General features: G+C 37.3%; 1 protein-coding gene across 16 annotated transcripts in view; it reads right to left on the bottom strand.

Annotated features, from left to right (window-relative positions):
- The window catches only part of PCM1 (pericentriolar material 1), a 38,165-nt gene extending 20,143 nt beyond the window's left edge, over positions 1–18,022 (bottom strand). For 10 of the 16 annotated variants that reach the window (XM_031588655.2, XM_031588653.2, XM_090139366.1 and 7 more), the window contains exons 1-15: positions 17,676–17,880; positions 13,464–13,593; positions 12,671–12,916; positions 11,374–11,646; positions 10,632–10,802; positions 10,320–10,436; positions 7,146–7,323; positions 5,830–5,939; positions 5,319–5,535; positions 3,885–4,083; positions 3,420–3,596; positions 2,572–2,729; positions 2,146–2,360; positions 453–604; positions 242–371 (exon numbers count right to left, since the gene is read on the bottom strand). In XM_031588655.2, the coding sequence (XP_031444515.2) occupies positions 242–371; positions 453–604; positions 2,146–2,360; positions 2,572–2,729; positions 3,420–3,596; positions 3,885–4,083; positions 5,319–5,535; positions 5,830–5,939; positions 7,146–7,323; positions 10,320–10,436; positions 10,632–10,802; positions 11,374–11,646; positions 12,671–12,916; positions 13,464–13,559 (2,439 nt within the window). In that variant the 5' untranslated portion in view covers positions 13,560–13,593; positions 17,676–17,880. The other 6 variants (XM_090139372.1, XM_090139368.1, XM_090139367.1 and 3 more) reach the window with 3 other exon arrangements.
- Between the last annotated feature and the right edge of the window lie 76 nt (positions 18,023–18,098).

Below are 18,098 nucleotides of genomic sequence, written 5' to 3' on the forward strand. Positions count from 1 at the left end.
TCCATTTTGGAGACTTTAACACTGCAATTTTTGAGGACAAAGAAGAGTGAAACTAGAGTTTGATACAATCCTTGAGCCAAAACTTCAATGGAACTAGATAGCCGGAGCTCTTTTCTAGCTTGAGAAATCCAAATTCTTAATGTAGAACACAATTAGTAACAAGGTTTTTAATGGGGAAAAATGGTGTGAAAATAATGTTTCACTCTTCAACAGCGAAAGAAAGCAAAGAAAGTCTACCTACTTGAAGGTCAGGACAAGCTTTCTGTAACACTTCAATTTTTTCTTGAATTTCCATCAGTTTTCTTCTTTCTTCTTGTAGCTGCTTAAGCTCCCGCTGCTGCTGCTGAAGTTTAGCTTCATAAAACTTCTCTCTGCATGGATACGTTACCCACATGTTACTTGGCAAGAAGTCATCTAAAGAAAGATTCTATGGTCCTCAGACAATGACATACCTTGCTTTTTCATTCAGTCCTACATCTTTTTGCAACTTATTGGTACTAACTCGAACATTGTTTGGTTGTTGCTTTATCTCTTCCATCTCACTCAAAAAGTCACCCATGTTAGATGCATTTGCAGTGAGTACTTGAGGTTCTGGATCATCATCCTGAAAGGAAGACAGGAAACCAATCAGACTATTTTCAAACTGATGAACTGAATATAAAAATATTATTAAAGCAATTTTTTTCCCCCTAACTAAATAGTCTGAACATCTTATCATTCAAACTAAAGATAAGAGGTCATTATCTTCATGTTACCTTGACTTAAAGCTAATTTAAATTATCTTAACAAGATAATTCAAAGTTATAAAGCTCAAACTGTTGAAACTACTGATATAAACACAAAATAACATGTGCCTCATTCCGGGAGCCTGAACCACTTGAATTGTATTTTATACCAATGACTGAGAAGATAGAAATACATGAGCACATCAAGAAAAAAAAGGGGAAGGAGAATAGAAGAAGACTGAGGTGAAGACTCTTAATTACTGTAATAATAATAATTATATGAAGTATTATTAGCTTGAAATAAAACTGAAACTACTCTGGAAAGTGAGTTTTTAAAAAATATTTTAGAAACAATTTTCTGCAAAGTTTCCTATTCCACTTTTTTGTCGTCGCAGTTTTTTCATTTTAAGTTCTCAATTAAATCTTAAAATTCTTGCAGCCACAGCATTCTTCTTTCAACACAATGTTTCTGAATACAGAACCTGCTGAAAAGATCATCACTGGCTAGATAGCCATCCAGATCTACAACACTGTTACTGAGTGCAAAGGTTCAACCTTTTAAATATGAAGACTGAATGTATGTTTCTGTGTTTTAAGATGCTATATTCTCTTTAATTCTGATTTATAACACTATACAGTTAAAAATCTTTGTAGTGGTCATAAAAAAAACAAGCCCAATCCAGATGCTGGGAATTTTGACAGCAATGTAATCTCAAAATACCTATACATCATCTATACTGTTACTATTATTAAAAAAAAAAAACAAAACCCAACCATGTACTAAAATTGATTTTACAGCTCTTACATAAAACCTTTAGAGTCTGTCATACTTACACTTAGTAAGCAGACATTTAAATCTTTAAGTTTTCCACATAGACATTAGATTCAAGAAAAGCTCTTTTTAACAAAAATCATGAATATAAAAAAGACACTCCGGATTAAAAACACTATCAAATTTATAGCTGGCTCTCAAAATCCTTATTAAACAACAAGTTTCCCAAACATCTCAGCTCCAACATACTGTGACATTTCAAATACATCTGAAGATCTTAATCAAATCCAGCATAACATTGCAAAACCTAGGATTCCAAAACTAAAACAAACATTCATTATAAGTTTAAAACCATAGATCAAAATAATTTAAAGAATACTAGACCTCCTGTTTTGTTTTCGTTTTGTTGGCTTTTTTTTGTTAATAAAAGCCAGTGCCAAGATAAAATATTAAAGTCATTCTTGTCTTAGATCAGCATCCCAGGAAAATTCCAGATTTGAACTTTCAACTTCAGACAAATCAACCACTGTCTCCTTTTTTCCAGTCAATTCTATATAAAGACCAGCAGAATTTTTCCCCACTAAAAGTTCCACATTACATGAAATAAAGAGTTACATTTTCATGCATGGATTTATAGTCATAGAATACCTGCACCATAGCAGCAAGGTTTTGTAACTGTCGAAGTTTCTGCTTTGCAGCCATAAGCCTATTAATCTTCTGCTCAAACTCAGCATCTCCTGCAACATCACCCAGGCTGCTTCTGTGACTAGATATGGAATCTTCACTAGCTCTATCTTCTTCCACTTCATCATCTTCACCTTGGGGTAGGTCAATATCTTTGTCACCCTCCCTGTTATGACAGTCTGAAGATGTGGAGAGGGAAGAAGGGAGTAAACAAAACAGTATCAATTATATTACTGAAATGCTTACTTTTATTTAATTACTACACTTCAGAAAAATACCAGCCTACTGTTAAGACCCAAACACTTTGAATAAAGTTCTCCCAAATGTTGCATGGCTTTCAGAATCACGTATGCACTAAGACCTAAATTATTAGAAGATTTTAGAACATACCTAGAGTAGAAGATATTTTTAGAGTCCTTATATTAGCAGCAGATCGATTATTTATTTCACAGTCTGTATTAAGATGTCTTCCATCTCTGTTATTAGTTCCACAATGTACATTTGAGTTGCTATTTATTTCACTCCAACTACTGATTCCTTGAGGGTTTCTAGGATGAAATGCATTACTCGTGTTAACTTCTTAAGAACTGGTATTGATGGAATACTACTTCAGCCATTTTACTGACTCACTTTTATGAATGTCTTTATTTTTCTAATCCTCTGTAATTAAAAAAAGAAAAAATCTCCTAAAATTCACTAGCAAAATTAGTCCAGACATTGAGACTTCTCAATATCCATCTCTCATACAGACATGTTTCTCAAAAAAAGAGACAAATATATGAAAATCAGAAACAGCAAAAAATTATTTCCCTACTCAAACTGCAACAGTATCAGTCTACAAGAGGATTTCAAGGTGTACATTTATATAAATAGCTTTGTACGATTCATAACCAGGTTAGTATTGATTTCTGCAGAGATGCACACAGCTATCCTATTACTATAGCTCAGAATGTCTCTATACACTGAAGGTTGCTTCTGCTTGAACTTCCTAGCTCTAGGACTGTTCATCTTCCAGAGGAATTTCACACACGTTTCAGTACTTGAATCTACAGATCAGCATTTGCTATAGAACAGGATTATTACTAACCTGTGTAAGCTACATAAAAATAACACAATAACTTTTCCAAAAATTTCATGTGAAAAATGGATTACTTCTAGTTCACCGAAATCCTACATTGCTTCAGGAAACCTATGACAACTTAGCTACAAAGACTGGAGATGACAAAACATATGATAACCTAATATTTGTAACAGGCTGTGGATCCCCATGTTCAGAATCACTTCCTGAGTCTTCTGTTTCTTCCTCTTCCTTAGTGTTTTCATTCACAGCATCTGTCATCATATCAGATGTTTGCTCATAGTAGTGAACTAGCTCACGTAACTCATTCAGTCTCTTTCGAACCTCATTTAGCTTCCTGAGGGGAAAAAAAAGAAAACAGAACACGGGTCAGTATTAATTAAATCTATGGAAATTGAAAAAATAGATAGGTACATTTATAATTCTTAACGTTTACTGTAATTTTTCTAGCTGTAATAAACTTCTGCTTGAAGCTAAGCAGCCATTTACTGTTTCAGACCATTTACTAAGTGGTCCGTTAAGTAAATTAAAACACAAAACAGTTTCTTAATACAGAATTAACTATAACACACCTAAAACTCAATGCTAAAAAACCACTAAAGCAAATAAATAAATATTTTTTTACTGAAGCTTTTCTGTTGGATTTAGATTGTCATCCTCTTCACTCTCATTCTGAGAAGCCAGGGAATCAGGAGGATAGGGAGCAGATGCCAGACTATTTGATTCACCATTGATAACAGTTACTACACCCACAGGAGCAGAAGCAGCTGAAGTTGTACTTCTTTGGTCAATACTCCTTTGAGGAGAACTTGAAGCTGGAAAAACTACAGAGAAGAAACATACCTCTTGAAAACAGAATTCAAAAAGGAACCTACCTAACCAAAATACATTAAAAGGTAATTACAGAAAGCATTAACAGCATTCAAAACAGCAGTTAGCACCTTCTTTTCTCTTAGGAACAACTTCTGCATTAAGTTTCATGAAAGGCAATGCCAACCAAAATAGACAGCTTCCATAAACAGTACTTAAGTCAGTTCTTTTCAGCTTTATTAAACGTAAGTGGAAGTTTTCAAGCTGTCAATGTGCTCAAAGAGTTCTTTTAAGGACTAACTTATGGTCGAATTGCTTTTGATGAAATTTAATGTTCAAACATTTAAAACGATAAAGAGTTCTAATAACTTTTTTTTCCACCAACTGGTAACCTCTTGCAGTCACATGTTTCAGAACACAGCCTTGAGATATGCTTACTTTATCCAGCTATATAAAAATCACAACCAAACACACCCAGATTGTGCACATTAAGAAGAAAGGCTTTTAGAAACATAAGCATCAAACCAGTCTGCTCTTCTACAGGAGCATGCTAGAAAGGTTCATTTTTTAATCAGATTACCCTATAATCGCCTCTCACCAATTTCCAGCCATAGAACAAAGCTTCACCAGGGCAAATGCAAGTCTAGAAACAGAAACATATAGCAAACAGTAGGCCCACATGGGAGACTTCAAGAATAGAAAAATCATCTGAGGAACAGGCCAAAACATCCAGTCCATTCAGACAGCTGACTTCCTCTGGCATGACTTGAGATTCAAGTACATTTGACTAGTGGATAAGAAAGTCCTTGGACAATGGAAAAAAAAAAAAAAAAAAATCAAACTCCACCATGCGGTAGTGTTATTAACAACAGAAACACACAGTACATAAATACAGAAGTACTGTGATAATATACAGAACATTCTCATCTTGATTTGTGGAGTGTATTATATGAAGTGTCACTGACAAGCCTGGGAAAAAAAAATTTAGTTATCACAACCTCACAAATCAACAGCAATAATGTTACAATGTATAAGTGCTATCTATTTTGCTTGTCAAGGTATCCAGCAAGCATGAAATATTTACTGCACTAAAAACCAGTTACGTAATACTACCTGCCCCATCACAGCTTTATCACTTACTACAGTGATCATTCATTAGCCAACTGCAAGGCCACCTTAAGAACATATAGGCTGTGTGTTTTTAAACCTGTACTCTTGAAAATGGATAATTCCATTTAAATAAACTTACAGGAGGAATTATTTAGATGTTGGTCACGAAGCGTATGCAGTTCTCCTAACAGTTTATCCATTTTTTGCTTTTTCCCCTGCAACATTCGCATCTTGTTGAAAAGCTGTGCCTTTTCATCTGACCGGTGTTCTGACACTGAAGAGTTTCGGCTTTGTGAAATCTCTCTGGTAAGTGAAAGACTTTCTGCTTGCCTTCTATTGTCTGGTACAGACTGAGTCTAAAAAGAATAACTTCATTTCATTCAAAGTACCACGGGTAAAAAGCAAAATAAATTCTAATGAACAAAAAGGCCTCTTATAGACTTGATAAGCTCAGCAGCAGAACAACGGATTACATCACTTAGCTAATAGATAACCCTCAGGAACACAAAGATGCTGAGCTTGCAGGTTTGGAGGAACTCCAATTACTCCACCAACAGAGGAATAAAAATAAAAAGACAAATATTTAACTGTGCAAAAGACTATGAAAAACAGACAATAGTAAAACTTCAGAGTGCAACACAAAGACTGACCTGAGAATCATGAAGTTGGTTATGAAAGCGCTGAATTAAGTCAATTAATTCTTCATTCAATTCTGATGTAAGGCTTACTCCAGAAACACTACCTGTTGTCTCTGTTACAACTGGGCATGCAGAAAAAAGGAGGAAAAATGTAAATACTTGTTAACAGAAACAAAATAAAGACCATTTGATGAAAATGCTTTGTTCTGTGAGCATACAGAACCTTAAAGAAGAGCTTGGTTTTTTTGTAAAATTTACATATCAATGCTTATATTTCTACAAATATGGCTATTTAAAAAAAAAAAAAATAGTAATAAGAACTGGTTTTCCAGCTTGCTCTCTAGTTAAGCTTTATGACAGCTTTCATGAGGAAGAGGTACACAACTCTAGTAGCCTGAATACAGAGTTGCTCCATGCAAAGACATAATTTCTTAGGACCACACACAGCTCTGATTATCTAACTTCCAAATAAAAGATAACAGCATTTGTGGAGGGGTGGAAGAAATGATGTTACATGCAGAACTCTAACATTTAAGTTAAAAGAACTAGACTGCAACGAACAAGTCTAAGACAACTTATATGTCAGCAACACACCAAGTGCAATTGTTCACTGTTTTAAGACAGAACTTTTGAAAAACTCTGCTGGCAACCTTTCAGCATAGCACAGAGAAGCCTCTGTCCAAAAGACAGGTTTTAAAAAGCTGGGAGTATATGAAGACCTATTAGAAGAATGCTTTTAAATTGAAGGTTACGTTAAAATGGTGGTGCTCTATTGTCAAAAGCATCCCACAATTTTAGAGTTCTATTTTCATATTTGCTTGTGTAATTGCTATAGTAACTTCCTCCTTTTCCTGAATAAACCATTAGTCTATCAGTGGCCATCCATTAAAAAACAACAACAAACAAACCAGAGCAATGCAACCAACCAAACAACAACAAGAGAGCAAACAAAAGCCTCAAACTACCAATTGAATATGCCCAGACGGTTGCAGCAAGGGAGACAACACCCTCTATATGCTCCACACATGCTATATATGCTCTACAAATGCCTGATACATTAACAGAGATAAGAGGCAGACTCCTAACCTGACATGGTAGTCCAATTCTTAGCAAAAAAATTAGGATTTTACAAGTAAACAACAGAAATCAGCTGTGCCGTTTTTAACTGACTTATCATTTTACAATATTAAAAAAAGACATTAAATTATAGACATGCAGAAAGACTTCAAAGAAGAAAATTACTAAAGAATTTTTAATATGTATTCTACAATTCCAGCATTAATCATTTAATCAGCAAGTTAAAATAACTATTAGAGATGCTTTCATACCAGACTCATCCACAACAGCAACAGCTTGCTCTGCTTTATGCTGCAAAGCAAGAAGAGCTGCCTGTCTTCCTTGAAGAGCTTTCAATTGTTCCTGTTGTTGTAGCATCCTTCTCAGTAAATCATGCTGCTTCTTCAAGTTCTCCAACTCCTCTTTAGCTTCCTGTTGAGGATCTCTGGCCTGCAAGATACAGAAGAACATTACCATAACCAGGATAATTTATCTGGAAAGTATTGCTGTTAGGTGTGTCAAAACAAGCAAGAACATAACTGAATCAAGGTCAGGCAAGAGTTAAAGGTGAAACTGTTTCACTTTTCAGTCTTCTTCATCAAGAGTTTGAGACTCCTTGAAGAAAAAAAACTAGATCATCAAGATATGCTTACCACTCTCAGGATTACATTTACTTTAGAAATAGTCAGCCATTTAATATGCCCCAAAGACTAATCTAAGCATCCCTCTGTCCTTTGAAGCATAAATTCATAGCAATGCATTAATATAAGAATGCTAAAGCTAAGCAACATAAGGCACACCATCATGGTCTTTCAAATGATCCTGACAAGACCCTGACCATTTACTAGCTTAAAATGTATTTTAAGTAGAAAATTTTGCATAGTTATTCTGCTCTAATTTATAACATGTATTTACTTTTGTACTCAGTATTTTTGGCATAGGTAATAAACCACCTCAGACTTGGGTAAATCAATTTCAAAACAAGACAGCTCAGAACTCCCTCTATAACATATTTCCAAGCACGTGGAAACAAATCCGAAGGAATGGAAGCATGCCGTATGGTTAAAGACGCATTAGAGAAAAGTTATTTTCCTTAGCCCATCTTAGTTAATAGCTGGAAATTTGTCTCAAAACCTTTTGAAATTAAGTGTTTTAAGGAGACATGCGCTTGTAAAGGTCCTGCTTCTGTTTAAGCTGATTTATCATATTATGCAAATAAAAACACTGAAAAGATTGCCTCCTTTTTGTTAAGAGTCAACATAAACATAACAATATTAAAAGTATCAACATCTTTTCATGCAATGCTGATTTCCTGAAGTAAAAAATTCTCTCAGTGCGAAACAAATCCAGTACTGAAAGTCAGGATAGAAGCATAAGTCTTATTAAATATTTCTGGGCAAAAAAGAACACTCAGCCTCCCAGAAGATAAAGGACAACACATCCAGAATTTAACACTTCCCAAAGAAGTGTCAATATAACTTGAGCTGAACATTCTTTCTAAATTTTTCTTATGTATATAAAGCAGAGAAAAGGGAAAATAGAGTACAGAAAAATGAAATCAACACAGGAAGGAGGGGAAGAAAGGTAAAAGTGGTACATGCCTCCAAGTTTCACTCAATTACTAACTCAAACACCAAGTTTACCTGTGTTCATTAATAAACAAAAAACATTTTTCAAGCCTAATACTTCTACATTTTGTTTGACACATTTTGTTTGATTAATATTTGATTTACATGTTTTGCTGTTCTCTTCCCGGGAAAACAGGAAGAGCCATCTAAACAGCATAAAATCAGAACATCTTCTCCACAGCTGAGATAGTTACATGTTACAGGTATTATTTTCTCTGCCAATATTAAGACTTCAGAAGAGAAAGTTGTCAAATACCTCTAAAAAAAAACCAGCTCCAGCTAAAGAAAACTCAGTGCCAAGGTAAATAAACAGAGGTAAGCAAGCCAAGTAGAAACATTTACTGTAACAAATACATTTGGAGCAAGTTAACAGGGACAAAAATGAAAGAAAATCAGTATGTATAAATCCTGTTTTAGAGGCTAAAACACTATTTTTGAAGCACAACTTTGAAGGCAATCCATGTTTTTGGCTACAAATCCTACAAGGCCAGAGCAGCTCGGACACTTTTCCCTTTTGGGTTTGCTGTAACATCAGCATCTATAGCCTGTTCTTGTGAAACTGAATGCCCCTAGTTTGTCCTCAATGCAGGGACAAGTGCTCATACTAGAAGATAGTGCCTTTATTAAATAGTTAAACATATTAGATTTTAAACACATGCTCCGGCTTGTGTTTTTTAAACTGCATTTTTAAACTGCAAACATATCCATTTCTATCTTGTCACATATTGAAAACTACTATCAAATAAAACCTACTAAACAGCAAAGATAGTTCCAGTCTTTCTTAGAGTTTTAACAATGAAGCTCCAGATGTAAATCAACCTAATAAAGCGGGAACACTCGTTCTGCATAAAAAGAGAAATTAGCTACAAAATGAAGTATCAAATAGAAAACAAACTCCTTTATTGAGGTGAAGAAAAACCTCAAGTTTTCTATCTATCTTAAAATCTGTACCAGTGCTTTTCTACCTTTTGTTAAGATTTTATGAAGTTAAATGCATACACTCCATGCATATAATTGTACTTGTCTTATAGTGAACTAAACGTAACTACAAAGACTCCTTAAGATTCTATCTGCTGTTTTTGTACCAAGCACTTCACTTATCATTTGCAGAGTACTAACTGGCTACAACAGTACCAACTACTAATTCTGCTCAGAAAAGTATTGACTGATGCAAAACAGAAGTTGCTGTTAAAATGCTTTCTTATCTAGAACAAGAACTGCTTGCAATGTAAAGATAGGAAAGGAGATGGTCTGTGTACTTCAGAACTAATTCAGAATATATTTTCTAAAAGATATCCACCCCTCCAAATAAGGAAAGAAACTTCCGAGTTAAGTCAATACTTCTACCATATTACTAAAAAGACGCTTAACCAACGGGTTACTAGTGAGCCCACTAATAATTCATTTATAACCCTCTCATCTTTATCCAACAACAGCAAGTTTCCTTATCAGCAGAAAAACTTAAGAGATGAAAAGATGCATAGAAAATTATTCCCTCCTACACTAATGTCATGCATGCATCCTTCTGCCAAAATACATACTTAACCTTTTAATCTACTTTTAGGAAAGTAGATTATCTTAAAAAACTCATCAAGAAATACTGTGTTGTTTTGACAGAATCATTTTTCCCATGTATACTGAAAAAATCCTGCACACGGGTATACCTCCTGAACAGAGGGCTAAGGGATTTATTAACTTGAACTGCATATCACATCACTGCCACAGCAACCAAAAGAAAAAAAAAAACAAAAAACAACAAATACTCATAAGACTTCATTTCTGGCACTTTAATTACTAAATTACTAAAAGGCAGCTTACCATGGTATCTGATGCCTCAGCTTGCACATCAGTGTTTAGCGATGTGCTCTCACCTACAGAACCAGATCCCACAGCTGAATCTATAGTCCAAACACCATCATCCTCATTTTCTCTAGCCTGAAATATTTCAGTGGCATAAATAAAAAGCTATATAAATGGAGCAGTAAAAATGAATTATGGAAGGTACTACATCTCATAAATCAACGCCCCTAGTAACACCATCAGAACGGCAATAGTCAACTTCTTAAAAAATAATAATAATAAATTGAAGCTTACAGTGCAGAAACAGATATATTATGTTCTCAAACTTACAAGCATCTTTTGCAAAAATTTCAGATAGGATTTCTCCTGCTCTTTAAGGTGATCTATAAGGTGTGATAAACGCTCAACATTGGCCGATCTTTCATTTTTCTCTACAAGATCATCCCGCATGTAGCTCGCCTTAGCAATATAGTCGCGAATTTGAACTAGTCTGCTGACAATCTGTAAAGACACTGTAATTACTGAATGCATTCAGCAATAGCTATAAGGTATTTAATGCACAAAACAAGGTGAAAGCAACAGCCAAGTAGCAATAATAAAGTAACACGCTGTACTTTCCATCATACAGGCACATTTATGTAAGTGGTTGAAAAGATAAAAGCCTTTAAGAATAGATAAAAGCATGCATGAAATTGTAAGGCTGAAGCACATGGCTTCTTGTTGTCATCAGCTTAAACAGAACTAAGCTGATAGTACTAACATGAAAATACTCAACTATGAGACTATTTCTTAGAACTCCACAACACAGAACCAAATACATCTTCTTTTACTTTCTTAATACATCTTCTTTTACTTCCTTCTAATAATTAGATTTCTAAAGGACAATACATTGCTTTTGGTTCAATCTCTTCCTCAGTCTGCCTCTTAGAACAGTGGGAAGAATATTTCTAATACAAAATAAACTACAACACTTATACTAAAAATTTAGAAATTTAGAAAAACACACTGAAAAATAATAGTGTAACCTTTTGAAGAGCCCATATTCCACAGACGTTACAGGCTATACAAGTACCTGGCTACTATCCATAGTTGGTTCTCCTCTCCCATCTTCTTGAACAGACAGTTGACCATTTTGCAAGAAATCTTTGTTTAGAGCAGCTCCAAACAGGTCTTTACATTGCAATGGCTCCCCACTTTCCTTTTTTTGGGAACCTGATATAGGATCTTTGCTTTTGTTAGTGTTTATCTGCAGTGACAAGAAGTTGAATGGTTTTTTGCTTTCATTTAGTTGACGTTTGTTGTTAGCAGCAGTTGCCCTGCCTTGAGAATCACTTCCAATGCTTCTCTATGAACAAAGAGAACAAAGAATAATTGTGTTTATTTGTGATCTTATAGTTCCCTCATAAATTACTGACTAGACAGCAGCTAAACAGTGCCAGTAATCTTTGTCATATAGTTGTCAGAGAGTAACCCACACTCTCGCAACATCTGAAAAGCAGAAGAGCTCTGTAGTTCCACAGAGAGCTTAGCTCCTCATCCTTGCTCTGGCCTCCACCTTTACTATGGTGAAAAGAACCCTACTTCTTCAAGTACATTTGAAAGAACACATACATATATATTATTTTTTAAGTAGCATAATAGCTTGTAGAATATGCTATCTCAAACTTTTCTTTAGAAACTTCTGAATAACAAATTGATCCCATAACATACATTTCTGGAGGAAATTCTGCCCAGGCTTTATATTCTAATGAATCACACTTCAAACATAATCATTACAAATCTAACAAGTTAATAACAAGCTTTGGCAAAGATTAACAAATTGCTATTCTGGAACTGTTAGTAATGAAACAATAAATTTGTGCTAACAAATTAATCTCTCCAATTTCACACTGCACTGGATAAGGGAGGGCCAAACATATCAATATTCCTAAGGAAACGGGCGTAAGGATTTGTGTCATACATTTCTCCACATTACAGAGGTACAACTTCTACAGCTGCTCCTCCTCTGCTTAAGCTGCAGGGATAACAGTGTTCAGAGTCATAAACTATGCCACTTCCAGAGGAAACTCTCAGAATCAAATATCAGAGACTTTTAAGTGTCAGACAAGTATGATGAATAAAAAATACCAGTTTGAGAACACAAAATCTGTTGATGATTGAGGCGGCCCATTTGAAGGAACAAAGTAAAGACAGCTGGCAGAGCCTAAGGCCTAGAAAAGCCAAGTTTCTGAACCAGAACTGCTATTTGGCTTCCACAGTGCATTTAAGCTATGCACTATGAAAGCCTGCTTTATTCATCTGGCAAATTAAGAGATAAATGAACAACTTCTGTAGTCACATGTATAGGGAAAGCTAGTATTCACACAAACCTGATCCAGATCACTGAAGTTTATTCTTTGTTTAAGTCTTTCCAATTCAGCCTGCTCTGGAACAGACATCTGGGTCACGTATCGAGCATGAGGAAAAGTGTGAGGAGTTCTGGTCTTCCGTCGTCCCATTCCAGGTGAAGATTCTGGAGATATATCATTAGTAAGCCTCGTTTCAGCTTCTCCACCAAGCTTTTTCTTGTTTTTTTCTGATGATCTGTTTGCTTTTTTCTGTTGACTTCCCCAGTCCTTAAGACAAAGGAAAGGAAAAGAAAAAAACCTCATATTTACTATCCATATAGACAAAAGTAAACTTTTAAATCTAGTGAAGTAGAGTTTACTTCTATTTTAAAAATAAAAATCATAAATAAAGAATAATCCACTTTCATGAAACTTGTCAGGCAATTTTTAACTCATATAATCCTACAATGCCTCCAATTTGTGTAAAATAAAGCCAAAATTCTATTTTTTTTTTCTTCAGCAAATACTCTTAGGCAGTTTAGAACTTTTAGGAATAAGAGTTTTCAGTTCTAACGATAGCTAGCATGCTTGTATGTCTAGCTACTTTATTCAGAACACCTCCCATAAATACATTTCTGCATTGTACAATCTCTGAATTATACCTAGCAATTGCATATATATATATCTCAATTAGTTTTCTTGATTTCATACATACTTAACTGAAAAGCTGTACTGACAGTGCTTAGTTTGGCACTGTTGCCTGCCATAACAGAATCTACTTGTTTCTTTCAATGTACCACATAAAACAACAACTGAGAGCTAAGGTGAATCATACCGTGTTGTTCAGCCGGTCATCAAGGCTCTCATTACTCCAGCTAGGCAAGTCCTGATCATTCATGCCTTCTTCAAATGGGCCACCTCCTGTTGCCATGACAAGCACCCAAAAAAGAATCTGAAAGAAATAGCTGAAAGAAATAAGCTGCATTAAAGTCAGTTTATGTAGAGTTTTTTTGCACAGAGATCTCTGATACGACAATTACATATTCTAGCAACCTAAACCCATTAATAAAAATGTAGTACAGATATTGTCATTAAACATTAAAGAAGTAGCCAGGAGGATGCTGCGGAGGTTTTTTGTTCCTTTTTCACAGACTTCGTAATCTCCAGCTTTTCTTTACAAACCACTGCTCTTAGGAAGTAAACGTGCTTTTTTCTGAAGATCTTAATATCCCTCACTTCAAAAGTATCCTGCAGAACTGCTTGCAAGGATCACTTTGAGATTTATCAAGCCTGTAATTCTAGGTCCAGTGACATCTATTTAATACCAGGCCTCCAAAGTTGCTCACTGTTTGTTGAACTTCAACACTTTTTTCAATTTTAAGATGCTAACAGCAAAATACTGAAGGTAATATTTGCTGATAAAACACACAAGAAGCAGACATCAATAAAAGCATTCTTACTTTTCCTACTAGAGGTTATTTAAGCAGGGTAGGCCATATTAAGTACATACCAATTTCTAGAAAAAACAAAATAATTGTCCTACAACTTTGATTTTCTCTTTAACAGTGTATTTCTGTGCAGCAAAAGGAATCTGTTATTTTCACATTTTTCACATTTATTTCCAGTTTTGACATTAATAATGAAGTTGTTTAAGCTGAAAGACCAAAAACAAAGTATTCCTTTGTAGTAAAGAAATTAGCTTAGGCTGCTCAATAGCTGTACCCACCACCAGGCAGCAATAAGAACTGTGAACTTTAACTGCTACTAACACAGCTCCACTGTGCTACAAACTGGTTCTTTATAACATCTGTATAACAGAAAGTTCTGTTACAGACACAGAAGAAAAACAGTCCTGCAGAAAACTACTTTCTCAAAGTAAGCTTAACTACTAAGTTGGAACATAATCCTAGTTTTGCTTTAACTGAAAAATGAAGAAAAACTTTATTTCTTTGCATTTTACTGCATCTATTTAGTATCTGCATAATCAAACCCAGAAAAAAAAAAAAAATGAAGCTTAAAGGCACATATCTTGTTTAACTTTTACAGCATTTCACCACAATCACACAGTATGGTCCTTCGAGTAGGTTCAGTTGTACAAAGCGGTATTTTTATGCAACCACAACCAAATACCGTATCATGAAGGAAATGGGATCTACAAGGTATGGCCGTTCTACCATAACATCTGTAACTGGCAGTGGATCAAACTCAGCCATGCTAACACAGACAATAATTAGCCTCTACACTCACTATCAGAATCACAATGCACATATAATCAAGTCTACTGCTTTGGAAACACAGATCTGCACCTTACTGTCCTTGCACATTCATTCATAACCCTTTTTTGCTTGGACTTGCTAACTTCTGTGATGAAACAATTAGAGAGTTCCACCTACAAGCTAACTTGGCCAGCAAACAAAATCTAAAAAGGAAAAAAAAAAAACAAAACAATGAGTTTTGAATCAGAATGCTCCCCCATCTGGCTAATCAAACAGCTGCCTATGCTCTGGACCTCAAGGAAAGCAAATAGAAGCCATACCATCAATAGGAGCAAAACATAAGGTAAATCCATAAAACCACACATTCTGTGCAATTTTTCACTCAGGGAAACTGCCAAATTAATTTAGAAAATAAAAACATGAGGTTCTTTCACATTTTTCATGTAAAAATGCAAACATCTTATGAGAAGTACACAAGGTGTACAAGACAACCATTCAAAATAAATCCATAGTTATCAATATAGCTTATTCCAGAAAAAGCTATGCCTTTCTATGAACTTTTTTATTACAGAAAAACCATTCAGCTGCACAGATGTGCAAGACCCAACATTTGGACTGGCACTCAGTGATGACCTCCGGCACTAAGCATAATGAGTTCATCATGACAAGATTAGAGACCATCTGGGGTTACATTCGAAGTCAGTAAGCCACTTCCCCATAATACTGTTATATAATTCTCCTAAAACTGCAGTAAAATAATTTTTTCCTACTTTCCACTGAAAAAAAACCCAAACCCAACAACAAAAAATAAAAAACAAGCAAACAAACAAACAAAAGAGAAGTGGAAATATTAAGCTTAATTTAATACAAAAAATATTCACATTTATTTAATCTAAAATTTTCACAAAAACTATCTTCAACTATCTTTGCTATAGGCATCAGCCTGGAGAAGATAAGGCTGTGGAGAGACCTCATAATGGCCTTCCAATATTTAAAGGGAGATGATAAACAGGAGGGAAATCAACTTTCTACACGGGTATATAGTGACAGAACAACTGGAAATGGTTTTAAACTAAGGAGGGGAGATTTAGATTCTACGTCAGGCAGAATTTTTTCAGTGAGAGGGTGGTGAGGTGCTGGAACAGGCAGGCTGCCCAGAGAGGCTGTGGATGCCCCGTCCCTGGAGGTATTCAAGGTCAGTTTGGATGGGGCCCTGGGCAATCTGATCTAGCAGATGGCACCCCTGCCTGCAGGAGGGGGTTGGAACTTGATGACCCTTGGGGTCCCTTCCAACCCAAGCCATTCTATGATTAATTCTAGATGTAACACTCTGAGTAGTTTTCTCAGCATATAAGGGTAAGGTACATGCCAATGTACTCCACTATATACAGCTCAAAAATCACAGTAAGCTTACTGCTTCCAGCAAGTGGACTGTAAGAAAAATGTTTTAACAGCACTGTGGTCTTCTCAGACAAGAGGTCTCTAAACATTATTACTACTGTCTGGGATATTCCCAAACAAGTTATATACAAGCAAACTTACATTCACAGAGCTATGCTGATTTTTTCTCAATGCAGTAATGAATCAAAGAGGTTCAGACGGCTTTCTTCTTGGAGATGAAGCTCTCACCTAAACAGTGTTGTTTTTCACCCCCAACATATTTCACTAACTTGTATATTGCCTTACTTTTCAGTATACCAGTATACTAGATGAAATCCTCCTATAACGTTTGGAGTCCTTCCATTGTTCTATTTCTGCAAGCAGCAACCCAGTAACAGCCCGAACTTCTTGGACAATGGGGAATCCATAAGAGAGCTCTCTCTATTTCTGCATGTGCATAACTCGCAATATTTACCAGGGAGATGAAAACCCTTTCAAGTATGTTTACCACAGTAATGAGAAAATAGCATACGAGATTACAGTCACAACATTTACACATCAAACCATCTACACAATTATAGTTGCACACATTTTGCAATTTACAGCAACGTGCAAATTGCCAGAAGCATCACAAGAAGACATGCTAATATAATGAAAATACATAAGACATGCAAGATTTTTTTTTCTGCAGTGGATTCGCTGTTGGCACTCTTTTCTACTACAGCATTCATCTCAGTTGCAAGAGATGTGAGCAATACTCCCCTTTGTGCTCAGAAGCTTGAAAAGGCTAAACAAAAAAAACTCAAAGTCATAAAGAGCCACCGCAGAGCCATAAAGACGGAAGATGAAATCAAGTACTTCTTAAAATTCAGCTTTTTGGATACGCACTCCTCACTGAGCACCGTAATTTAGCATTAAGTCATCGAACACCTAGACGGCATCGCCAAGCGAGTAATACCGACACACAGGCGGCAGTGAAAGCTCTCTCCCGCACAGCGCAGCCCGCACGGAAGCAAGGAGAGCCACAGACCTAATCACCCACACCAAGGACCACCCGCTGCAGCAGCGCGCGTTCAGGGCCCGGCGGCTCCCGCCGTCACGGGCAGCGCAGAGTAGCGCTGCTGCCTGAGGGCCGAGGGCCTTCGTGAGGCGCGCCGAAGGCCTCCCGCTCCCTCACGGCGCCGAGGAAGGCGGGCTCTGCTCCGAGCGCCTCGGGCAAAGCCGCGGCCGTTGCCGCCGGCGTCTCCTTGGAGAGAGGGCAACGCGCCTCTTCCCAGAGCGGACAGGCGTGTCCGACCTGCCGCTCCGCGGGGTCTCCGGGCCCGCTGTCTCCCCCCGGCCTTCGCCACCGCCCCGAGCAGCGAGCCGAAGCCCCCTCCTCGCCAATCGGCTCCCGCCCGCACGACCCCGCGCCGGGCGGCCGCCTGAGGCCTCCGAGAAGATCGGCTCACCCCGCGGCGGAGAGGAGGGCAGCCGGGCCTGGTTTCTCCTCCACCGCCGTTCACCGCTCCCGGGCTGCCCGGTCGAAGGCTTCACTTTCCAGCCGCAAAGAAGAGCGGAGGCCGAGGGGCTCACAGCACTACCTCAAAGGCCACCGCCGCCATCTTGTTCGCCGCACCGCCAGGGGAGCGGGAGGCGGGCCCCGCGGACGGATACACACGGTTACCTAGTAACGCGGCTCGCTCATGCCCCTCCGCGCTGCGCAAGCGCCATCTGCGCTGCACCGCGTGACGGCTGAGTGGCGTGCCCGGCTCTTCCCGCGCTTCTACGAGTCGCAGTCCCGCGGCGCTATCGGCTGAGAGCCGCCCCAGCGCACCGCGACGGGAACTCCAACTCCCAGCATGCAATGCTCCAGGGAGCGCTCTCGCGCCTAC

The sequence above is a fragment of the Phasianus colchicus genome, chromosome 4, assembly GCF_987193195.1.
Source record: "Phasianus colchicus chromosome 4, bPhaCol1.hap1.1, whole genome shotgun sequence".
Lineage (NCBI taxonomy): Eukaryota > Metazoa > Chordata > Aves > Galliformes > Phasianidae > Phasianus > Phasianus colchicus.